Source organism: Pseudorca crassidens, chromosome 14 (genome assembly GCF_039906515.1).
Source record: "Pseudorca crassidens isolate mPseCra1 chromosome 14, mPseCra1.hap1, whole genome shotgun sequence".
In the NCBI taxonomy this organism is placed as follows: domain Eukaryota; kingdom Metazoa; phylum Chordata; class Mammalia; order Artiodactyla; family Delphinidae; genus Pseudorca; species Pseudorca crassidens.
In genome coordinates this window covers 45412846-45431706 of record NC_090309.1, presented here as the reverse complement: position 1 = coordinate 45431706, position 18861 = coordinate 45412846, and the positions used below count along the sequence as shown (strand labels likewise).

At 41.0% G+C, this 18861-nt stretch overlaps 1 protein-coding gene across 1 annotated transcript in view; it reads left to right on the top strand.

Annotated features, from left to right (window-relative positions):
* EML6 (EMAP like 6) overlaps window positions 1–18861 on the top strand; it is a 320117-nt gene that overhangs the window by 233569 nt on the left and 67687 nt on the right. Inside the window, exons 20-24 of the mRNA XM_067705051.1 lie at window positions 1519–1630; window positions 1896–2023; window positions 5162–5303; window positions 8653–8805; window positions 8974–9105. Of these exons, the coding sequence (XP_067561152.1) occupies window positions 1519–1630; window positions 1896–2023; window positions 5162–5303; window positions 8653–8805; window positions 8974–9105 (667 nt within the window). The remainder of the gene's footprint in view (window positions 1–1518; window positions 1631–1895; window positions 2024–5161; window positions 5304–8652; window positions 8806–8973; window positions 9106–18861) is intronic.

Below are 18861 nucleotides of genomic sequence, written 5' to 3'. Positions count from 1 at the left end.
TCCCCTGCCTTGCAGTGTTGTTTTAAATAAAGATCACACTTGTGAATTCCCCAGTAGTCCAGCAGTTAGGACTCCCTGCTTCCACTGCAGGGGGCACGGATTCGATCCCTGGTTGGGGAACCTAAGATCCTGCATGCCTCGAGGCATGGCAAAAAAAAAAAAAAAAAAAAATAGATCACACTTACCTTCAGTGCCCTTAAAACACTTTCTTCAATCAATTTGCCAGAAAATATCAATTTTTTGTTCACTGCTAGTTTGCTGATAGTACCAGTTTATGTGTGCTCTCTGACCTCCAAACAGTCTAAGCCACCTAATACACCTTATTAAGGTAAGCCTCATTTTGCATTTACCTGTTCCCAGGTAAATATGCTGATCCCGCTATGGAAGTAGGTTCTTGTTAGATGTGCAACTACAATGGTTGTTTTAGTGGTTAAGATGTTTTTCACTAGCAAATTTGTTTTTGATTAAACTTCCAAGTTTTAGAAAAGATTAAAGCAGAATGCAAAGTTTTTTGTAGACTCAGAAGTTGATGTGATATAACTTGTTTAAACTCTTTTATTGCTTCGTAACTTAAGCTGAAAAATCATGGGAAATGGCAGGGATATCACATTATGCTATAATGCATTTAAATTTAATTTGGAGAGTGAATGTCCCCAGGTTCACAATCTATAATAAGGATAAATAAGGATATTTAATATAACAAACTTCCAAAATATTATTTCCTTGTGAACTTCATTGAAATGAAGTACATTAGAAGTTTCTGAGGAAACAGAATGACTTACTCAGTAGTTTTCTTTAAAAAAAAACAAACAAACAACTTTTTAAAGAACAGTTTGTATATGTAAGTTGCCAAAAAGGAAAACTAATAAAGCCAAGAAATCATAAGCTTAGAACAAGAGTAGAAATCATCATCTAGCAAAAAATACCCAATGTTAAACTTCTTACTTCCCAGGTTTTGTAAAAATTCATCTGGATTTTAATTATTGTGGAAATTGTTGTGTATTGAACAAAATAGCAGGATAGTTTTGTTATGTGAAATACCTAAGTTACTCTTAATAATAAATAATGATGGTTTTCCTGGACGTAAATATTTTAAAATATTTAACAGTCATTTTTAATTGTGATGTTAATTCCAATTCATTCAGCAGGAATATATGAGATACCAGAAACTCTGCCAGGCTTTGAGGTTGGTCCTTTTCTGTAAGAATCCACATTCCAGTCAGGGGACTAGGCACAGAAATGACTGTCCATGATTCAGGGTGCCAAATTCCAGCCAATGGTCGGAAGAAAGTGAAATGGACACACAATGAGAAAGTGTTTAATCCTGCTAGAGAAATAGGGGAGAGAAGCTTCCAGAAAATATTATATTAATATTATGTTATCATTCAGATTTTTCAACCTCCTATACTTAGGAAGAAAACACAAAGCTTCTTTACCCAAGGGGAAATCCTTTTGAGGCTGGGTGGGTACCTTGTCATTTTGATGTGTACATAATTCTTCTGATGTGTGCCTTCACAGGGGTTTGTAACAGGTGGAAAGGATGGAATTGTGGAACTCTGGGATGATATGTTTGAAAGATGCTTGAAGACGTATGCCATTAAAAGAGCAGCATTGTCAACCAGCTCAAAAGGTGCCACTCCCGAGTATGCAGTAGAAATCTTTCTGTTCCTAGAGATGGAAAAGATAGTACTAAGTTCTTGGAAAGCCATTACCAAATCAACTGTCTTTTTTTCTTCCACATTCAGAGCCCTTGGCTCCTGGTAGAAATATCAAGGATAATTGCCTAGTAACTAGTACTTTGGAACTATAAAAAGAGAATTTATATAATCATGACAATCATTTTATTTTTTATTATACTAAATATAACAGTATTAAATGCAATTTTTCCTCCTCAGGCTTGCTTTTGGAAGATAACCCTTCAATTCGTGCCATCACTTTGGGACATGGACATATCCTGGTGGGAACGAAAAATGGAGAGATCCTGGAAATTGATAAGAATGGCCCAATGACACTGCTCATTCAGGTACTGTGTTTGCACACATCCTAAACCACAATTCACACCAGAGCTGGAACAAGGGTGAGGCAACGGGGGGCACTTAGGGCACAAAATTTAAGGAGACACTCACTTTCAGGGTCAGGCAAATGCTGTATTAATCATTATTGCTGTATAACAAATTGTCACAAACTTAGCAGCTTAAAAGAAAAACATTCCTTATCTTATGGTTTCTGCAGGTCAGGAGTCTGAACACAGTTTAACTGGGTCCTCTGTTTAAGGTTTTGTAAGGCTGTAATAAGGGCCAGGGCTGTGGTCTCATCGGAGGCTTAACTATGGAAGGATCTGCTCCAAGGTCACTCGAGTTGTTGGCAGAGTTCAGTTCGTTGGGGATGCAGGACTGAGGGCTTCCATTTCTTGCTGGCTATTGGCCAGAGGCCACCCTCAGCTCTCAGAGGCTGCCTATAGTTCCTCGTCACATGGGGTTCCCCAACATGGCTGCTTGCTTCCTCAAAGAGGGCAAGGGAAAGACGAAAAACGGGTACTACTGTGCCTTTAAGTAACTTTAAATAACATAATCATATCATCACATACGTGTGATCATGAACATCCATCCCCTTTGCCATATCTTATTGGTTGGTAACAAGCCACAGGCTATACCGCACTCAAAGGGAGGTGGTTACACAAGAGTGTGAAAACCAGGAGCATCATGAGGGTCACCTGTCCAGCACATCTGACCTGATGCATACCTGCAGGCTTGCTGTATTAGGACTAGTCCCCAAAATCCCACTGAAAGGGGCCCTCTGATTTGCTACACCTGAGAGCAGGTCTGCACACACATCACGGATCAGGTTTTTAAAGTGCATGTGCTCAGGCCCCACCCTGGATATCCTGAATAAGAATCTGTGTTTTAAAAAAAGTTCTGTGTTAGAAGCAAACCTCAGAAGCTCTGTAGCTGATTGCTACAGGCAGCCCAGATTGAGAACTGTGCTGAGATGCGTCCTTGAGGGGAGATTTCTTTATTCTGCAACTGCACTTGCCTTCGTTTTCCTTGACCATGACTTTTTATTTAATTTTATTGAAAGTTCAGTGTTTCTTTCTTTTTAATCCTCAGATTTTTGAGACTTTAAATTGTTAGCCACATGCTATATTGCTAAGTATGTTGTAAGATTTATACTACAATATGATTTAAATAGCACCGTAAGATTTAAACTCTACATTTTCAAATTTTAAAAAGTAAATAATAGCTGAGCTAATTTTGTTTAAGTGTGCCATTCTTTTCCTTTATCTCAGCATCTCTCTTTCCTCTTTCAGTCTGTCAACCATTTGCCATCTCCTCCTAGGTAGAACTCAGTAGTTCAGTTCAATCAGTGTTTGTTGGGCTCCTGCCAAGACCAGCCCTGTGCTCTGTGTGGTGGAATAGGGCTTACTCTAGGGGCTGACAGTCCTGTCCTGAGAGGTGGACACAGAGGGAAAGTTAAGGAATAGTAGAGGCAGCGTCGTTAAGACCATCAGCTATCCTGCTGTGGGGAGATTTCAGAACCATTTTTCTAGTTTCTGTAGCACGGCAATTCAATGTTACTTGGAATAGATTGCTTTTTTTTTTTTTTTTAAGAGAATAGGTTGGGGGGATGAGAGAAGAGACAGGAGGTGAGTTCTGAAAATTCCCATTGTATACACTTTGCATATAATCAACTGTCAATTATGCAGCTGGTTATTATTAGCTTTAGGGTGGTCAGGAAGAAAGTAAAGTCCCAAGCTCATTTCCTTGTGCCACTCAAGAGACTTCCAGCCTGCCTCACTCACTGTCCGTTCCTATAGGATCCAGGAATTAAAGTACATAATCATATTAGATTAAAGAAATACCATTTTAAATCAATATATGATGCAGTGGTTTGAAAGGGTCTCAGAGCCCCACAGCCCTGTCCTCTGTGTGCAAAAGGACTCAGTCTGTAAAAGAGCCCCAAGCAGATCCAGTCTGGTGGAGAGCAAGGGAGGACTCACACCTGACCCATCCTCTGACCGTGGCCTTGGGGGTGGGAGGCTTCTAAAGGGAAGGAAACTAGAAAACTGGGGGTGTCGGGTGCTCCAAATCTAATAAATTCAAAACCAATATCTATGCGCTTCTCAGATATTTGAATGTCAGCTGCATTGGGAACTTTGTATCTTCTGCCAAATTACTGTTTTGCTCAAACAGCTTCCCAGTTAAACCGGAATCTTCCAGTTTCTCTTTGGAGAGCCACCTGTTCCCCAAAGCGTTCCAACTACAAACACCTTTCAGATGCCTGTGTGTGGTCTTCCTTTTTGCTTTACTAAGCAAAGCCTTTTTATAATTAGCCACTAAAAGCAGAAATTCAGTAAACAATCTGGTCTGTTTTATTGTTCCGTATCTAATCGTTCGTTACACTGCTTTACTGAGTGATAAGTTAGAAAAATCAGATTCATTTTCTCCCTAATCGTTCATTCATTAAACACTGTTTCATCTCAGTTATTATTCTAAGCCAGTTAAGTGTGTTTGTGGTAAGATGTCGGCATGTGGAATTTGTCCAATGCCTATCAAACCCCTTTCGGTTTTCTGTGCTCCATGGATAGAACAATTTGTGAATAAATGCTGACCCTGAGCTATACCCAGGACGCTTAAAATGAAAATTCAGCTCTCTCTAATCTGCTTTGCCAAATCTGTGCATTCAAAGAACTAGAATAGAATTAATTAACAAGAATATTGCTGTCCAATTCCTCTGACAGAGATAAGTGGTACCTCCAGTTTTTAGAATAAGATTTTATGGAAGAAAGTGGTTTGTGTCATTGTGACCAAGCTGTTTTACGAAAAGATACATATGTACTGTGTGTATTCAATGTCAAACAGGATAAAATGAGAGCAGTTCCTTATTTACTCGGATGTTTCTAAGTGGAAAGATGTTCGGCATCATATAAACAAAACTTAGGAGCAATGTGAGTCCCTACTTTGCTTTCCAAATGAATGCTTTAGCATCGCGCAGGCCCAGCTTTAGATTCAAGTTCAAGCGAAAAATTTATCCAGTACAATCACTTTGGCTCCAGGAAACTCAAACTGTGTTTGTTCATATTTGAACCTGTTTGGGACACTCGCGGGAAGGGCTAGCCGAGAAGCATGAACTGGTTTTTGTTGCCCCGTTTCCTCCCCTACAGGGGCACATGGAAGGAGAAGTATGGGGGCTGGCGGCTCACCCTCGCCTGCCTGTCTGCGCAACAGTGAGCGACGATAAAACACTGCGGATCTGGGAACTATCCTCCCAGCACCGTATGCTGGCAGTACGGAAACTCAAAAAAGGTGCGTGACATCCCCGTACACATCTGTAAAAGTATTTACACCCGAAAGTATTGGATTCATTTGTCTGTTCATCCAGCTAATATTTACCGGGCGCACCTATTACGTGCCCCCAGATATGCTGGGTGATGGGGATTTAGTGTTTGTTGCTACACATATAGCTAATCACCTGGAGAATCGTTCCAGAAGCCTGGCCAGATCTATCAGTGCCCAGCTGTATTCTTTATTTCCTTGCACTGCACAGACATTTGCCACCTGGGGGCAATATGTCCTTCCTCTTCTCATCTAGAACTGTGGGAGCCAGTTGAAACTCATCAGCTTGTAAAGAATGCTGCTTATTTTTATGCCTGACAGTCTCCAGAACTGATTTTATTACTGAAAAATGAACGTCAGTTTAAAAATAATAGTTAATATCAAGAAACAAATAAACATGTATTGAACACCCATATGCACTAGAGCTAAGAGGTATACCGAGAAGTGCAAATTCAGCAAACATTTGTTGAGCAGCTTCTGTATATCAGGCGCTGGGGATCCCAGGATGAACAGTCCTCTCTCTATTGTCAGAGACGGACAAGATTTGAACAGATTCCCAGCAACGGCTGGTCCATTCAAATTGGGTAACTTGAGGAGCGTCTCAGAACGGGACTATTTGTAAAGGAGTGGGCAGGGTATAGGAAATGACCAGGGCTGGTGCAGCACGATGCAGCTAGTAACAGCCGGGTACCATTGCCAGCCCTGGGCCTGAAGGGACAAGAGGAGGGGCAGTTGCTGGAACCTTGAAAGTGAGAGCTGTGTGAGACGACAGCCTAGCAGGGGCTGTGATCGTCAGCCCGGAGGTTCAGCCAGCATGCAGTGACCCCACAGGGAGGCAGCCAAGGGAGCACATGCCCCAGCCTCCCTGTGCTTTATCCTTCCTTCCCTGTTACCCTCCCTCCAGTCTCCTGCTGCCCCTTGACCAAATGAATCAGAAGCCGGGGGGTGAGGGGCCCACTGATCGAGTCCAGGAAGGCCAGCTCCCAGCACAGAGCAGGGCGGAGAGTGGGTGAGGACAAACAAAAGATCTCTGGCACAAGCAAGGTATCGTGGAGGCTCAGGGTAAGGCCCACAGCCAGAGACAACTCCATCAGGGAGGAAACCTAAGAGCTGAGGCTCAAAGGATTTGTGAAAGCTAAGACAGGAAAGGGTGAGATTGGGGCCTGGCCCCAGAGTAGTTGTGCTAGGTACTTTTATAAATAGACATGGGGAGAGGATTCTAGGGGGATAAAATGAAAAGAGGTGTCAAGACAATAGTGACAATAATGACAGTGGCTAATATTGCTGAGCCAGTAACCGTGCTAGCACTTTGCCTTTGGTCTTCATGGGAACCCAATGAGTAAGGCCTTTTTTATTTCCACTTACAAATTATGAAGCTGAGGCATAGAGAACTTAAGTCATTTGCCCAAAGTTGCACAGCTAGTAAGTGATGGAACTGAATTCATACTCAGGCAGCGTGGCTTCAGAGAGCACACCTGTGGCCACTGCATGATGATGCCTCCCTCCACCATATTGCCTCTCTTCACACTGGACTTCTGGGTCTCAGTAAGTAGTGGAGCCAGGATTCAAACCCAAGTCTGACTCCAAAGCCATGCTCTTACCCACTACAGGACTGAATAATTTGGCCACTAATTTGTATTGGGGAAATAACAGACCAAGTCCTCGCTGTGAGTGACTTGAATATCAGCCAATGGACTTTATTCACTAGGTTAAAAATTAGTTCAAAAGAACAGCTAACACATCTGAGTTAGGATGGCCACTCAACCCAGTTTACAGCTGGTGTCCTGGTGTAATTATTAATAGCTCTCCCTTTTACTGTCAAGTGTCATCATTTGTACAATAATTTTTTTTTTTTTGCGGTACGCGGGCCTCTCACTGCCGTGGCCTCTCCCGCTGCGGAGCACAGGCTCTGGACGTGCAGGCTCAGCGGCCATGGCTCACGGGCCCAGCCGCTCCGTGGCATGTGGGATCCTCCCGGACCGGGGCACGAACCCGTGTCTCCTGCATCGGCAGGCAGACTCAACCACTGCGCCACCAGGGAAGCCCATGTACAATAAATTTTTATGCTTAACCTAATCGTGCTGTCCCTCCTCAAGGGCTGGTCTTTCTGTTCTTTCAGCACTAGCACCGTGCCTGATTCATAGTAGGTAAATAACTGCAAAGTGAATGGATGAAGAAAGGAAGGAAGGTATTTTATACTTCAGATGAGCCAATTTAAAGTTGTTGGTGTGAATGTGGCTTTTCAGCCTGCTCTGAACAGTGGCTGAGGGGTGGGTGTGGAAGCTCAGTTTGGAATGCCTTAGCACAAGGCAGCACGACTGTCCCATCCTAGGGCTGTGCTCACCAAAGTCTTGACAATAAGAAGAACAGGGCTAGGGAGGGGCCTGTCCTTAAATAGGATTCTTATTAAATATACCCCCCACCGAGTCCATACTCTTCATGCGGAAATGTCTCCCTGTGACCCTACAAAGCAGTAGAAAGCATTGATCATGTAGCACCCTCAGCGCAGTTGTGCAGACACCCTTGGAGAGAATGTCCATATTCCATTCTTCTCATGACAGAAGAGACAGGAACAAAATCTTCCACCTCTAGAATTATGGATTATAATCTACGGATCAGAGAATTAGAGTGACTAAAAGTAGAACAATAAGGTGCTCTAAAGTAAGTTTTTTGTGTAAAGCATGATATGAAAAAAATTAGTTTCCAGAAATTTTATTACAGAACTCCCATTCTTTTTTTTTTTTTTTTTTTTTTTGCGGTACGCGGGCCTCTCACTGTTGTGGCCTCTCCCGTCGCGGAGCAACAGGCTCCAGAAGCGCAGGCTCAGCGGTCATGGCTCACGGGCCCACGGGCCCAGCCGCTCCGCGGCATGCGGGATCTTCCCAGACTGGGGCACGAACCTGTGTCCCCTGCATCGGCAGGCGGACTCTCAACCACTGTGCCACCAGGGAAGCCCAGAACTCCCATTCTTAAGTATCACGTCTTGGGAGCAGAAATACTGGTTATATTAATCCTTTATTCCTTTTCCCCCTTCACTCTACTTGTCTTTTGAAAACTCCAGGTATTCAGATACGAAGAAATGAATGGATAAACCTCAAAGAAATTGAAAACTTATTTTTAATATTATAATCATTGTCCTTGGGTTTGGAGGGAAGAAATATTTTAAATTATGAAGTTTTAGTTCTTCTCACCAGGAGTGTTAATTTAAAGACACAGTCACGTGTCCATGAACACATGCACACTTCCCCATCTCTTCATTTGCTTTGTTTGGTAGCGAAGTCTCGGATCATAACAGTGCTCTTTGTGGATTCTTTTGTAGGTGGAAGATGCTGTGCTTTCTCCCCTGATGGGAAAGCCTTAGCAGTTGGGTTGAATGATGGAAGTTTCCTGGTTGTAAATGCCGACACTGTTGAAGACATGGTCTCCTTCCATCACAGAAAAGAAATGATCTCTGACATTAAATTTTCAAAAGGTGAAGATGACAGCAAAACTTTTTAAAATGTGTTGGGACAAAAAGTTACAAGAGTGGACCCTTTTTAAATATTTCCTTGACCTTTAACCCATTTAAAAATGCTAAGTCCCTGGAAGTAAATTCCCACATAAAATGTTTTGGTGTTAACCACTCATTTTTTCTTTATAGATACAGGAAAATACCTTGCTGTGGCATCCCATGATAACTTTGTGGATATTTACAACGTCCTTACAAGCAAAAGGGTTGGCATCTGTAAAGGTGCTTCTAGTTACATTACACACATTGACTGGGACTCTAGAGGTAAAGTATGTTGTGGCTTTTAAAATATAATCTCAGTTTTTAAAAATCATGTCCATTCATATACTGTTTCCAGAGCAAATGGCAGTTGAGTTTTAAAGAAAAACAGAGGGGGGAACTCACAACAGAACTGGTTGTAATTTTAGAACCCAGAGGCAACTGCTGTTAACATTTCGAGTATTTTTCCATATTATTATTATTTTTTATTATTACTACCACTACTACTACTATTATTACTACCACTACTATAATTATTATTTTAATTATTTTAAATTTTAATTATTTTAATTATAATAGAATTTTTATAAAATTATTATAATTATTTTAATTATTTTTGGCTGTGTTGGGTCTTCGTTGTTGCGTGTGGGCTTTCTCTAGTTGCGGCGAGCGGGAGCTACTCTTCATTGAGGTGCATGGGCTTCTCATTGTGGTGGCTTCTCTTTGTTGCAGAGCACGGGCTCTAGGTGCGCAGGCTTCTGTAGTTGTAGCACGTGGGCTCAGTAGTTGTGGCTCGCGGGCTTAGTTGCTCCGCGGCACGTGGGATCCTCCCGGACTGGGGCTCAAACCCGTGTCTCCTGCATTGGCAGGCAGATTCTTAACCACTACGCCACCAGGGAAGTCCCTATAATTATTATTAACTCAAGCCATTGAGTTTTAAGACTGCTGAAGATATATGCTGCCTTCTATTGCCATAGCTATTACTATAGCAAGCCACCACTTCACCTCTGAGTATGGCATGCTGTGTCCTTGCCTTGTATCTCCTCCTTACTGCATTCCCTTTTCTCCGTCTCCCAGAGAACTGCCCAAGAGGTTTCAAGTAATTTTCACCCTCCATTGGAGGTAGGAAACTACATTCAGCTCACCTAGAGTTTCTCTGGTTTCTCTCAAAACTCCCAACCTACCCCCTACCTCCTCCAAGTCATGCCCACAGATGCCATGGGGATTTGTCTGTTTATTTATGTAACAAACCTAGCTCTTGCCATGTGCAGTCTTAAGCCAGAAAATGTGGAGGATCCAGAAGGGAGTGAGACGTGGTTCCTACTCTCTGCAAAGTTTATAACTTAGTGCGGGAGACATGCTTGTACCTGAACAATATAAGAGCACAGACTGGGTAAAGCAAGGGAGTAAGAAATGGTGGGTCACAGGGCAAGTGGTGAGCAGGGGCTCAGAGTGGGCCAAGCCAGCATTAAGTACCCAGGGTGCAGCATCCGTGCTCTAGGGTGGGTCACTTTTAAAACCCATCCCGGGGACTTGGCTGATGTTGGAGTCCAGGGCAGATTTGCTTTGGAACAGGCAGGGTCCCAGCTTTCAGAGAAGTTTTAGTCTATTGTGGTAGTAAGTGGTGTCTCAGGAAAGAGCTCCCGGGGGAATCCATGGAGCCTTCATAGGAGTGACCTTTGAGATGGATCTTGAAAGGTGAGTAGAAGTTCACTAGATGGCGACATCTGAGACGAGCGTCCCGGGCTCTGAAGGATCAGGGTGTGCCACTACGTGGAGGTGGGAAGAAGAATGGGGGATTAAGAAACAGTAATGCTGAGTGGCTGAGGGCGGGAAGGGCAGGGAATGCAGAAAGGCCAAGACAGCAAGTAAAGGAATTGTTACCTCAAGCTAGGAAGTTTAACCCTGAACTTTATCCTGTAGGCATTAGGTAACTCTGAGAGATTAGAGTGAGGCATTCCCTACCATCCTGGGGAGGGTGAGTGAGGCTGGAGTTAGAAAGCAACTAAAATAAACCAGGAGAAAGAGATGATGAGGGCCTTGACCAAAAAGGGGTTATTTCAGAGATGCCAGAATATTTTATTTCACATATTTCTTGAAGTAGTGGCCGGAGACTGATCCTTCTGCCAGGCAGGGATTTACTTGTAGCTGTACTTGCTGCACCAGAATTTGGACTTAAGTGTTACAACCCGCAGGCGTTTTACACAGTGCAATAGATGGGAAGAAGGCATGCATATCATTTATTGTGAGAGGTGCGAGTCCCAAGAAGGGCAAAGGGAAATCAGATAAGTTCCTCTCACTTTTACGTCAGGACCATCCAGATACAGCGCTGAGGGCTTAGGCTGGCATGTATGATCAAGCAGGACACTGGCCTGGGAGACATCTAGGAACCAGTGACGTCCAGGGGGTGAATGGAAGCAGCTGCTTCTCACCCACCTTCTTTGATATTCTATGCTTTATCGTTTTTTTTGAAAAGCAAGGATTTAAAAAAAAAAAAAAGCAAGGATTTCACCCTGTTTGTTCTCTGGCTAAATCCCTAGATATGCCCCTTTGTGAGAAAGCTTTAGAACAGTGAGGGTCATCTTTATGCATATGTAGAATAGAGTGTGGTGAGTTTTATTTAGAACCCAGCACACACACACACACAACACCTGACATAATACGTGAATCCCACCACTATGTTGACCATTAGGGGGTTAAAACCAATTATTATTTACATTTTATGGAGTGAAGGACCAAGAGAAATTGGGGCATAGGAAGAATATGTTTTGATTGGGAAGATTTCTTTAAAATTATTTTTGATTGTGGTAAAGTACACCTAGCATAAAAATTTACTATCTTAACCATTTTGGGTATAGAGTTCAGTGGCATTAAATACATCCACATTATTGTGCAACCACCATCCCCATCCATCTCTAGAACTCTTTTCATCTTATAAAATTGGAGCCCTATACCCATTAAATAGTAATTCCCCCTTCTCCATCCCCCAGACCCTGACAAGCACCATTCCACTTCATGTCTCTATGAATTTGACTATTCTAGGTACTTTATATAAGTAGAATCATACAGTATCTGTCTTTTTGTAACTGGCTTATTTCATTTAGCATAATGTCCTGAAGGTTCATCCATGTTGTAACGTGTCAGAATTACTTTCCTTTTTAAGGCTGAATACTACTGCATTGTGTGTATATACCACATTTTTTTTTGTTTCTGCTTTATAACACAGTGAATCAGTTATACATATACATATGTTCCCATATCTCTTCCCTCTTGCGTCTCCCTCCCTCCCACCCTCCCGATCCCACCCCTCCAGGCGGTCACAAAGCACCGAGCTGATCTCCCTGTGCTATGCGGCTGCTTCCCACTAGCTATCTACCTTACATTTGGTAGTGTATATATGTCCATGCCTCTCTTTCGCTTTGTCACAGCTCACCCTTCCCCATCCCCATATCCTCAACTCCATTCTCTAGTAGGTCTGTGTCTTTATTTCTATCTTACCCCTAGGTTCTTCATGACACTTTTTTCTTAAATTCCATATATATGTGTTAGCATACAGTATTTGTCTTTCTCTTTCTGACTTACTTCACTCAGTATGACAGACTCTAGGTCTATCCACCTCATTACAAATAGCTCAATTTCATTTCTTTTTATGGCTGAGTAATATTCCATTGTATATATGTGCCACATCTTCTTTATCCATTCATCCGATGATGGACACTTAGGTTGCTTCCATCCCCAGGCTATTGTAAATAGAGCTGCAATGAACATTGTGGTACATGACTCTTTGAATTATGGTTTTCTCAGGGTATATGCCCAGTAGTGGGATTGCTGGGTCATATGGTAGTTCTATTTGTAGTTTTTTAAGGAACCTCCATACTGTTCTCCATAGTGGCTGTACCAATTCACATTCCCACCAACAGTGCAAGAGTGTTCCCTTTTCTCCACACCCTCTCCAGCATTTATTGTTTCTAGATTTTTTGATGATGGCCATTCTGACTGGTGTGAGATGATATCTTATTGTAGTTTTGATTTGCATTTCTCTAATGATTAATGATGTTGAGCATTCTTTCATGTGTTTGTTGGCAGTCTGTATGTCTTCTTTGGAGAAATGTCTATTTAGGTCTTCTGCCCATTTTTGGATTGGGTTGTTTGTTTTTTTGTTATTGAGCTGCATAAGCTGCTTGTAAATTTTGGAGATTAATCCTTTGTCAGTTTCTTCATTTGCAAATATTTTCTCCCATTCTGAGGGTTGTCTTTTGGTCTTGTTTATGGTTTCCTTTGCTGTGCAAAAGCTTTGAAGTTTCTTTAGGTCCCATTTGTTTATTTTTGTTTTTATTTCCATTTCTCTAGGAGGAGGGTCAAAAAGGATCTTGCTGTGATTTATGTCATAGAGTGTTCTGCCTATATTTTCCTCTAAGAGTTTCATAGTTCCTGGCCTTGCATTTAGGTCTTTAATCCATTTTGAGCTTATTTTTGTGTATGGTGTTAGGGAGTGATCTAATCTCATACTTTTACATGTACCTGTCCAGTTTTCCCAGCACCACTTATTGAAGAGGCTGTCCTTTCTCCACTGTACATTCCTGCCTCCTTTATCGAAGATAAGGTGACCATATGTGCATGGATTTATTTCTACGCTTTCTATCCTGTTCCATTGATCCATCTTTCTGTTTTTGTGCCAGTACCCTACTGTCTTGATTACTCTAGCTTTGTAGTATAGTCTGAAGTCAGGGAGCCTGATTCCTCCAGCTCTGTTTTTCGTTCTCAAGATTGCTTTGGTTATTCGGGTTCTTTTGTGTTTCCATACAAATTGTGAAATTTTTTGTTCTAGTTCTGTGAAAAATGCCAGTGGTAGTTTGATAGGTAGTTTGCCTTGAATCTGTATATTCCTTTGGGTAGTATAGTCATTTTCACAATGTTGATTCTTCCAGTCCAAGAACATGGTATATCTCTCCATCTATTTGTATCATCTTTAATTTCTTTCATCAGTGTCTTATAATTTTCTGCATACAGGTCTTTTGTCTCCTTAGGTAGGTTTATTCCTAGATATTTTATTCTTTTTGTTGCAATGGTAAATGGGAATGTTTTCTTGATTTCACTTGCAGATTTTTCATCATTAGTGTATAGGAATGCAAGAGATTTCTGTGCATTAATTTTGTATCCTGCTACTTTACCAAATTCATTGATTAGCTCTAGTAGTTTTCTGGTAGCATCTTTAGGGTTCTCTATGTATAGTATTATGTCATCTGCAAACAGTGACAGCTTTACTTCTTCTTTTCTGATTTGGATTCCTTTTATTTCCTTTTCTTCTCTGATTGCTGTGGCTAAAACTTCCAAAACTATGTTGAATAAGAGTGGTGAGAGTGGGCAACCTTGTCTTGTTCCTGATCTTAGTGGAAATGCTTTCAGTTTTTCACCATTGAGGATGATGTTGGCTGTGGGTTTGTCATATGTGGCCTTTATTATGTTGAGGAAAGTTCCCTCTATGCCTACTTTCTGCAGGGTTTTTATCATAAATGGGTGTTGAATTTTGTCAGAAGCTTTCTCTGCATCTATTGAGATGATCATATGGTTTTTCTCCTTCAATTTGTTAATATGGTGTATCACATTGATTGATTTACGTATATTGAAGAATCCTTGCATTCCTGTAATAAACCCCACTTGATCATGGTGTATGATGCTTTTAATGTGCTGTTGGATTCTGTTTGCTAGTATTTTGTTGAGGATTTTTGCATCTATGATCATCAGTGATACTGGCATGTAGTTTTCTTTCTTTGTGACATCCTTGTCTGGTTTTGGTATCAGGGTGATGGTGGCCTTGTAGAATGAGTTTGGGAGTGTTCCTCCCTCTGCTATATTTTGGAAGAGTTTGAGAAGGATAGGTGTTAGCTCTTCTCTAAATGTTTGATAGAATTCGCCTGTGAAGCCATCTGGTCCTAGGCTTTTGTTTGTTGGAAGATGTTTAATCACAGTTTCAATTTCAATACTTGTGATTGGTCTGTTCATATTTTCTATTTCTTCCTGATTCAGTCTTGGCAGGTTGTGCATTTCTAAGAATTTGTCCATTTCTTCCAGTTGTCCATTTTATTGGCATATAGTTGCTTGTAGTAATCTCTCATGATCTTTTGTATTTCTTCAGTGTCAGTTGTTTCTTCTCCTTTTTCATTTCTAATTCTATTGATTTGAGTCTTCTCCCTTTTTTTCTTGATGAGTCTGGCTAATGGTTTATCAATTTTGTTTATCTTCTCAAAGAACCAGCTTTTAGTTTTATTGACCTTTGCTATCGTTTTCTTCATTTCTTTTTCATTTATTTCTGATTTGATTTTTATGATTTCTTTCCTTCTGCTAACTTTGGGGTTGTTTTGTTCCTCTTTCTCTAATTGCTTTAGGTGCAAGGTTAGGTTGTTTATTCGAGATGTTTCCTGTTTCTTAAGGTAGGCTTGTATTGCTATAAACTTCCCTCTTAGAACTGCTTTTCCTGCATCCCATAGGTTTTGGGTCGTCGTGTCTCCATTGTCATTTGTTTCTAGGTATTTTTTTATTTCCTCTTTGATTTCTTCAGTGATCACTTCATTATTAAGTAATGTATTGTTTAGCCTCCATGTGTTTGTACTTTTTACAGATCTTTTCCTGTAATTGATATCTAGTCTCATAGCGTTGTGGTCGGAAAAGATACTTGATGCAATTTCAATTTTCTTAAATTTACCAAGGCTTCATTTGTGACCCAAGATATGATCGATCCTGGAGAATGTTCCATGAGCACTTGAGAAAAATGTGTATTCTGTTGTTTTTGGATGGAATGTCCTATAAATATCAATTAAGTCCATCTTGTTTAATGTATCATTTAAAGCTTGTGTTTCCTTATTTATTTTCATTTTGGATGATCTGTCCATTGGTGAAAGTGGGGTGTTAAAGTCCCCTACTATGAATGTGTTACTGTTGATTTCCCCTTTTTATGGCTGTTAGTATTTGCCTTATGTATTGAGGTGCTCCTATGTTGGGTGCATAAATATTTACAATTGTTATATCTTCTTCTTGGATCGATCCCTTGATCATTATGTAGTGTCCTTCTTTGTCTCTTCTAATAGTCTTTATTTTAAAGTCTATTTTGTCTGATATGAGAATTGCTACTCCAGCTTTCTTTTGGTTTCCATTTGCATGGAATATCTTTTTCCATCCCCTTACTTTCAGTCTGTATGTGTCTCTAGGTGTGAAGTGGGTTTCTTGTAGACAGCATATATATTGGTCTTGTTTTTGTATCCATTCAGCCAGTCTGTGTCTTTTGGTGGGAGCATTTAGTCCATTTACATTTAAGGTAATTATCGATATGTATGTTCCTATTCCCATTTTCTTAATTGTTTGAGTTCCTTATTGTAGATCTTTTCCTTCTCTTGTGTTTCCTGCCTAGAGAAGTTCCTTTAGCATTTGTTGTAAAGATGGTTTGGTGGTGCTGAACTCTCTCAGCTTTTGTTTGTCTGTAAAGGTTTTAATTTCTCCATCAAATCTGAATGAGATCCTTGCTGGGTAGAGTAATCTTGGTTGCAGGTTTTTCTCCTTCATCACTTTAAATATGTCCTGCCAGTCCCTTCTGGCTTGCAGAGTTTCTGCTGAAAGATCAGCTGTTAACCTTAATGGGATTCCCTTGTGTGTTATTTGTTTTTTTTCCCTTGCTGCTTTTAATATGTTTTCTTTGTATTTAATTTTTGACGGTTTGCTTAATATGTGTATTGGCATGTTTCTCCTTGGATTTATCCTGTATGGGACTCTCTGTGCTTCCTGGACTTGATTAACTATTTCCTTTCCCATATTAGGGATGTTTTCAACTATAATCTCTTCAAATATTTTCTCAGTCCCTTTCTTTTTCTCTTCTTCTTCTGGAACCCCTATAATTCGAATGTTGGTGCGTTTAATGTTGTCCCAGAGGTCTCTGAGACTGTCCTCAGTTCTTTTCATTCTTTTTTCTTTATTCTGCTCTGCAGTAGTTATTTGCACTATTTTATCTTCCAGGTCACTTATCCATTCTTCTACCTCAGTTATTCTGCTATTGATCCCATCTAGAGTATTTTTAATTTCATTTTTTGTGTTGTTCATTGTTGTTTGTTTCATCTTTAGTTCTTCTAAGTCCTTTTTAAATGTATCTTGCATTTTGTCTGTTCTATTTCCCAGATTTTGGATCATCTTTACTATCATTATTCTGAATTCTTTTCCTGGTAGACTGCCTATTTCCACATTTTGTTTATCCATTCATCCATCAGTGGTTACTTGGGTTGCGTACAACTTTTGGCTATTGTGAATAATGCTGCTATGAACAGGGTGTACAGTTCTTTTGAGTATATGTCCAGAAGTCAAATTTCTGGAAAAAATGATAATTCCACTTTTAATTTTTTGAGGAACCACCATACTGTCTTCCCCAGCAGATGCACCATTTTACACTCCCACCAACAGTGCACAAGGGTTTCAACTTCTCTGCATCCTCACCAACACTTGTTATTTTCTCTTTTGTTTTGTTTTTGATAGATAGTAGCTATCCTAAATGGCAATGAGATGGGACATTGCACTTGTATTTACATTTGAGGAAGGTTATTTTTTTTTTATTCTTTAAATGTGTTGTAGGCCCTCTGTCAGATGTAGGGATATAAAGAGGAATTAACTCCGGATGGGAAGAATAAGCCCTTGGTGGGGATCGGTGGGCTGCCACCATAGAGGGGCCTGGGCGGAGGTCGGTTTTAAGGTCCTCAGTGTGGAGCCATCACTTTGCAGGGAGAGAGGCAAACCTCACTATTTCCATAGTTCTGCCCAAAGCCAGAGTCTGTGGTCCAACTAGCACATAGGGCGATGGGAAAGACAGAGTAAGGAGGCCAGGGTCTTTAAAAAGCCACGTTGCCTCTCATCCGAAGTGGCCCCTTCAGTTAGTTAAGAGGATCAGACCAAATGGTTTCTGTGGCCTGAGAGGAGAACAGAATATTTTTGATTTTTAGGGAGGAGTTATGCCATCTGGAGAATAAGAGCAAGTGTACCCGTGAATCTTCCCTGGTTTAACTCCAATTTTGTTGCCATGAGACGTGTGTCATATTGATATTCTTCTGCTCCTGATCTCCCAGTTCCTAAAATGCCTACCCTCCAGCACGTGCCAGGCTGCCTCAAGATCAGCCTAGCTTTTCACAGCAGGGCCTCGAGGGCCTACAGAGGGAAGAGAGCAGAACTTAGATGCAGGGATCTGTTTCATTCCTTTGATCTTGTCAAAAATAGTGAACACATTTGCCGGAGCCAGCTGGCTCGTCAAGGGTGGGGAATGGCACAGCCGCCAGCCTCCGCAGCCTTCCGTGTCCATGGCAACCTCAGGTCCCAGGAAAACTGAAAAGCTCATCGGGCTTGTGCAGGAACAGCAGCTACCCCTGAATAAAAGCTCCTGCACAGAATGCCTGAGAAAGAAAAAATATAAATGGAAAGAGAGGAAACATGGAAGGGTATTTTCTCGCTGCTGTTAGTTCATTTCCAGAAATATCAGGACTGTAAGATCTTTTACCAACTAACAGTTTGAGCCATGATAGAACATCTCATTCCCATTTTCACTGCAAATGCCCTGATGTGTTTGGTTTATTTAGTACCAATTTTGGAATTGTTCTAACTTGTAAATTCTATAGCAACCGGGGTGACATGTATGAATCACTCTGGATTATAAAGCTCTAGGCACCTGCAATATGTGTGATTTACTGTACCTGCTTAGTGATGGGGACAGCTATCTCAATTCTCTTATTCTGTGTGAATAGACATTTCTTGTTAATAAAAATGTGAGGATTCTAAAAGAATAGGGTTACTGTTATTCAGGGGCAAATTATACTTTTTGCTCTTTGCTTCTGCTCCTGTCTTCAGAATATTTCCATGGTTATATATTACAGAGCAGCAGGCAGTGGAAAAAAAGGAGTGGTGACCTAAATCGTTCCTCTGTGCTTCAAAAAAAAAAAAATACAGTTTAATAACAGTAGTAAAGAAAATTTTGGGAGGGGGAAACACACCCATAATTCTACCTTCCTAACACAAGAA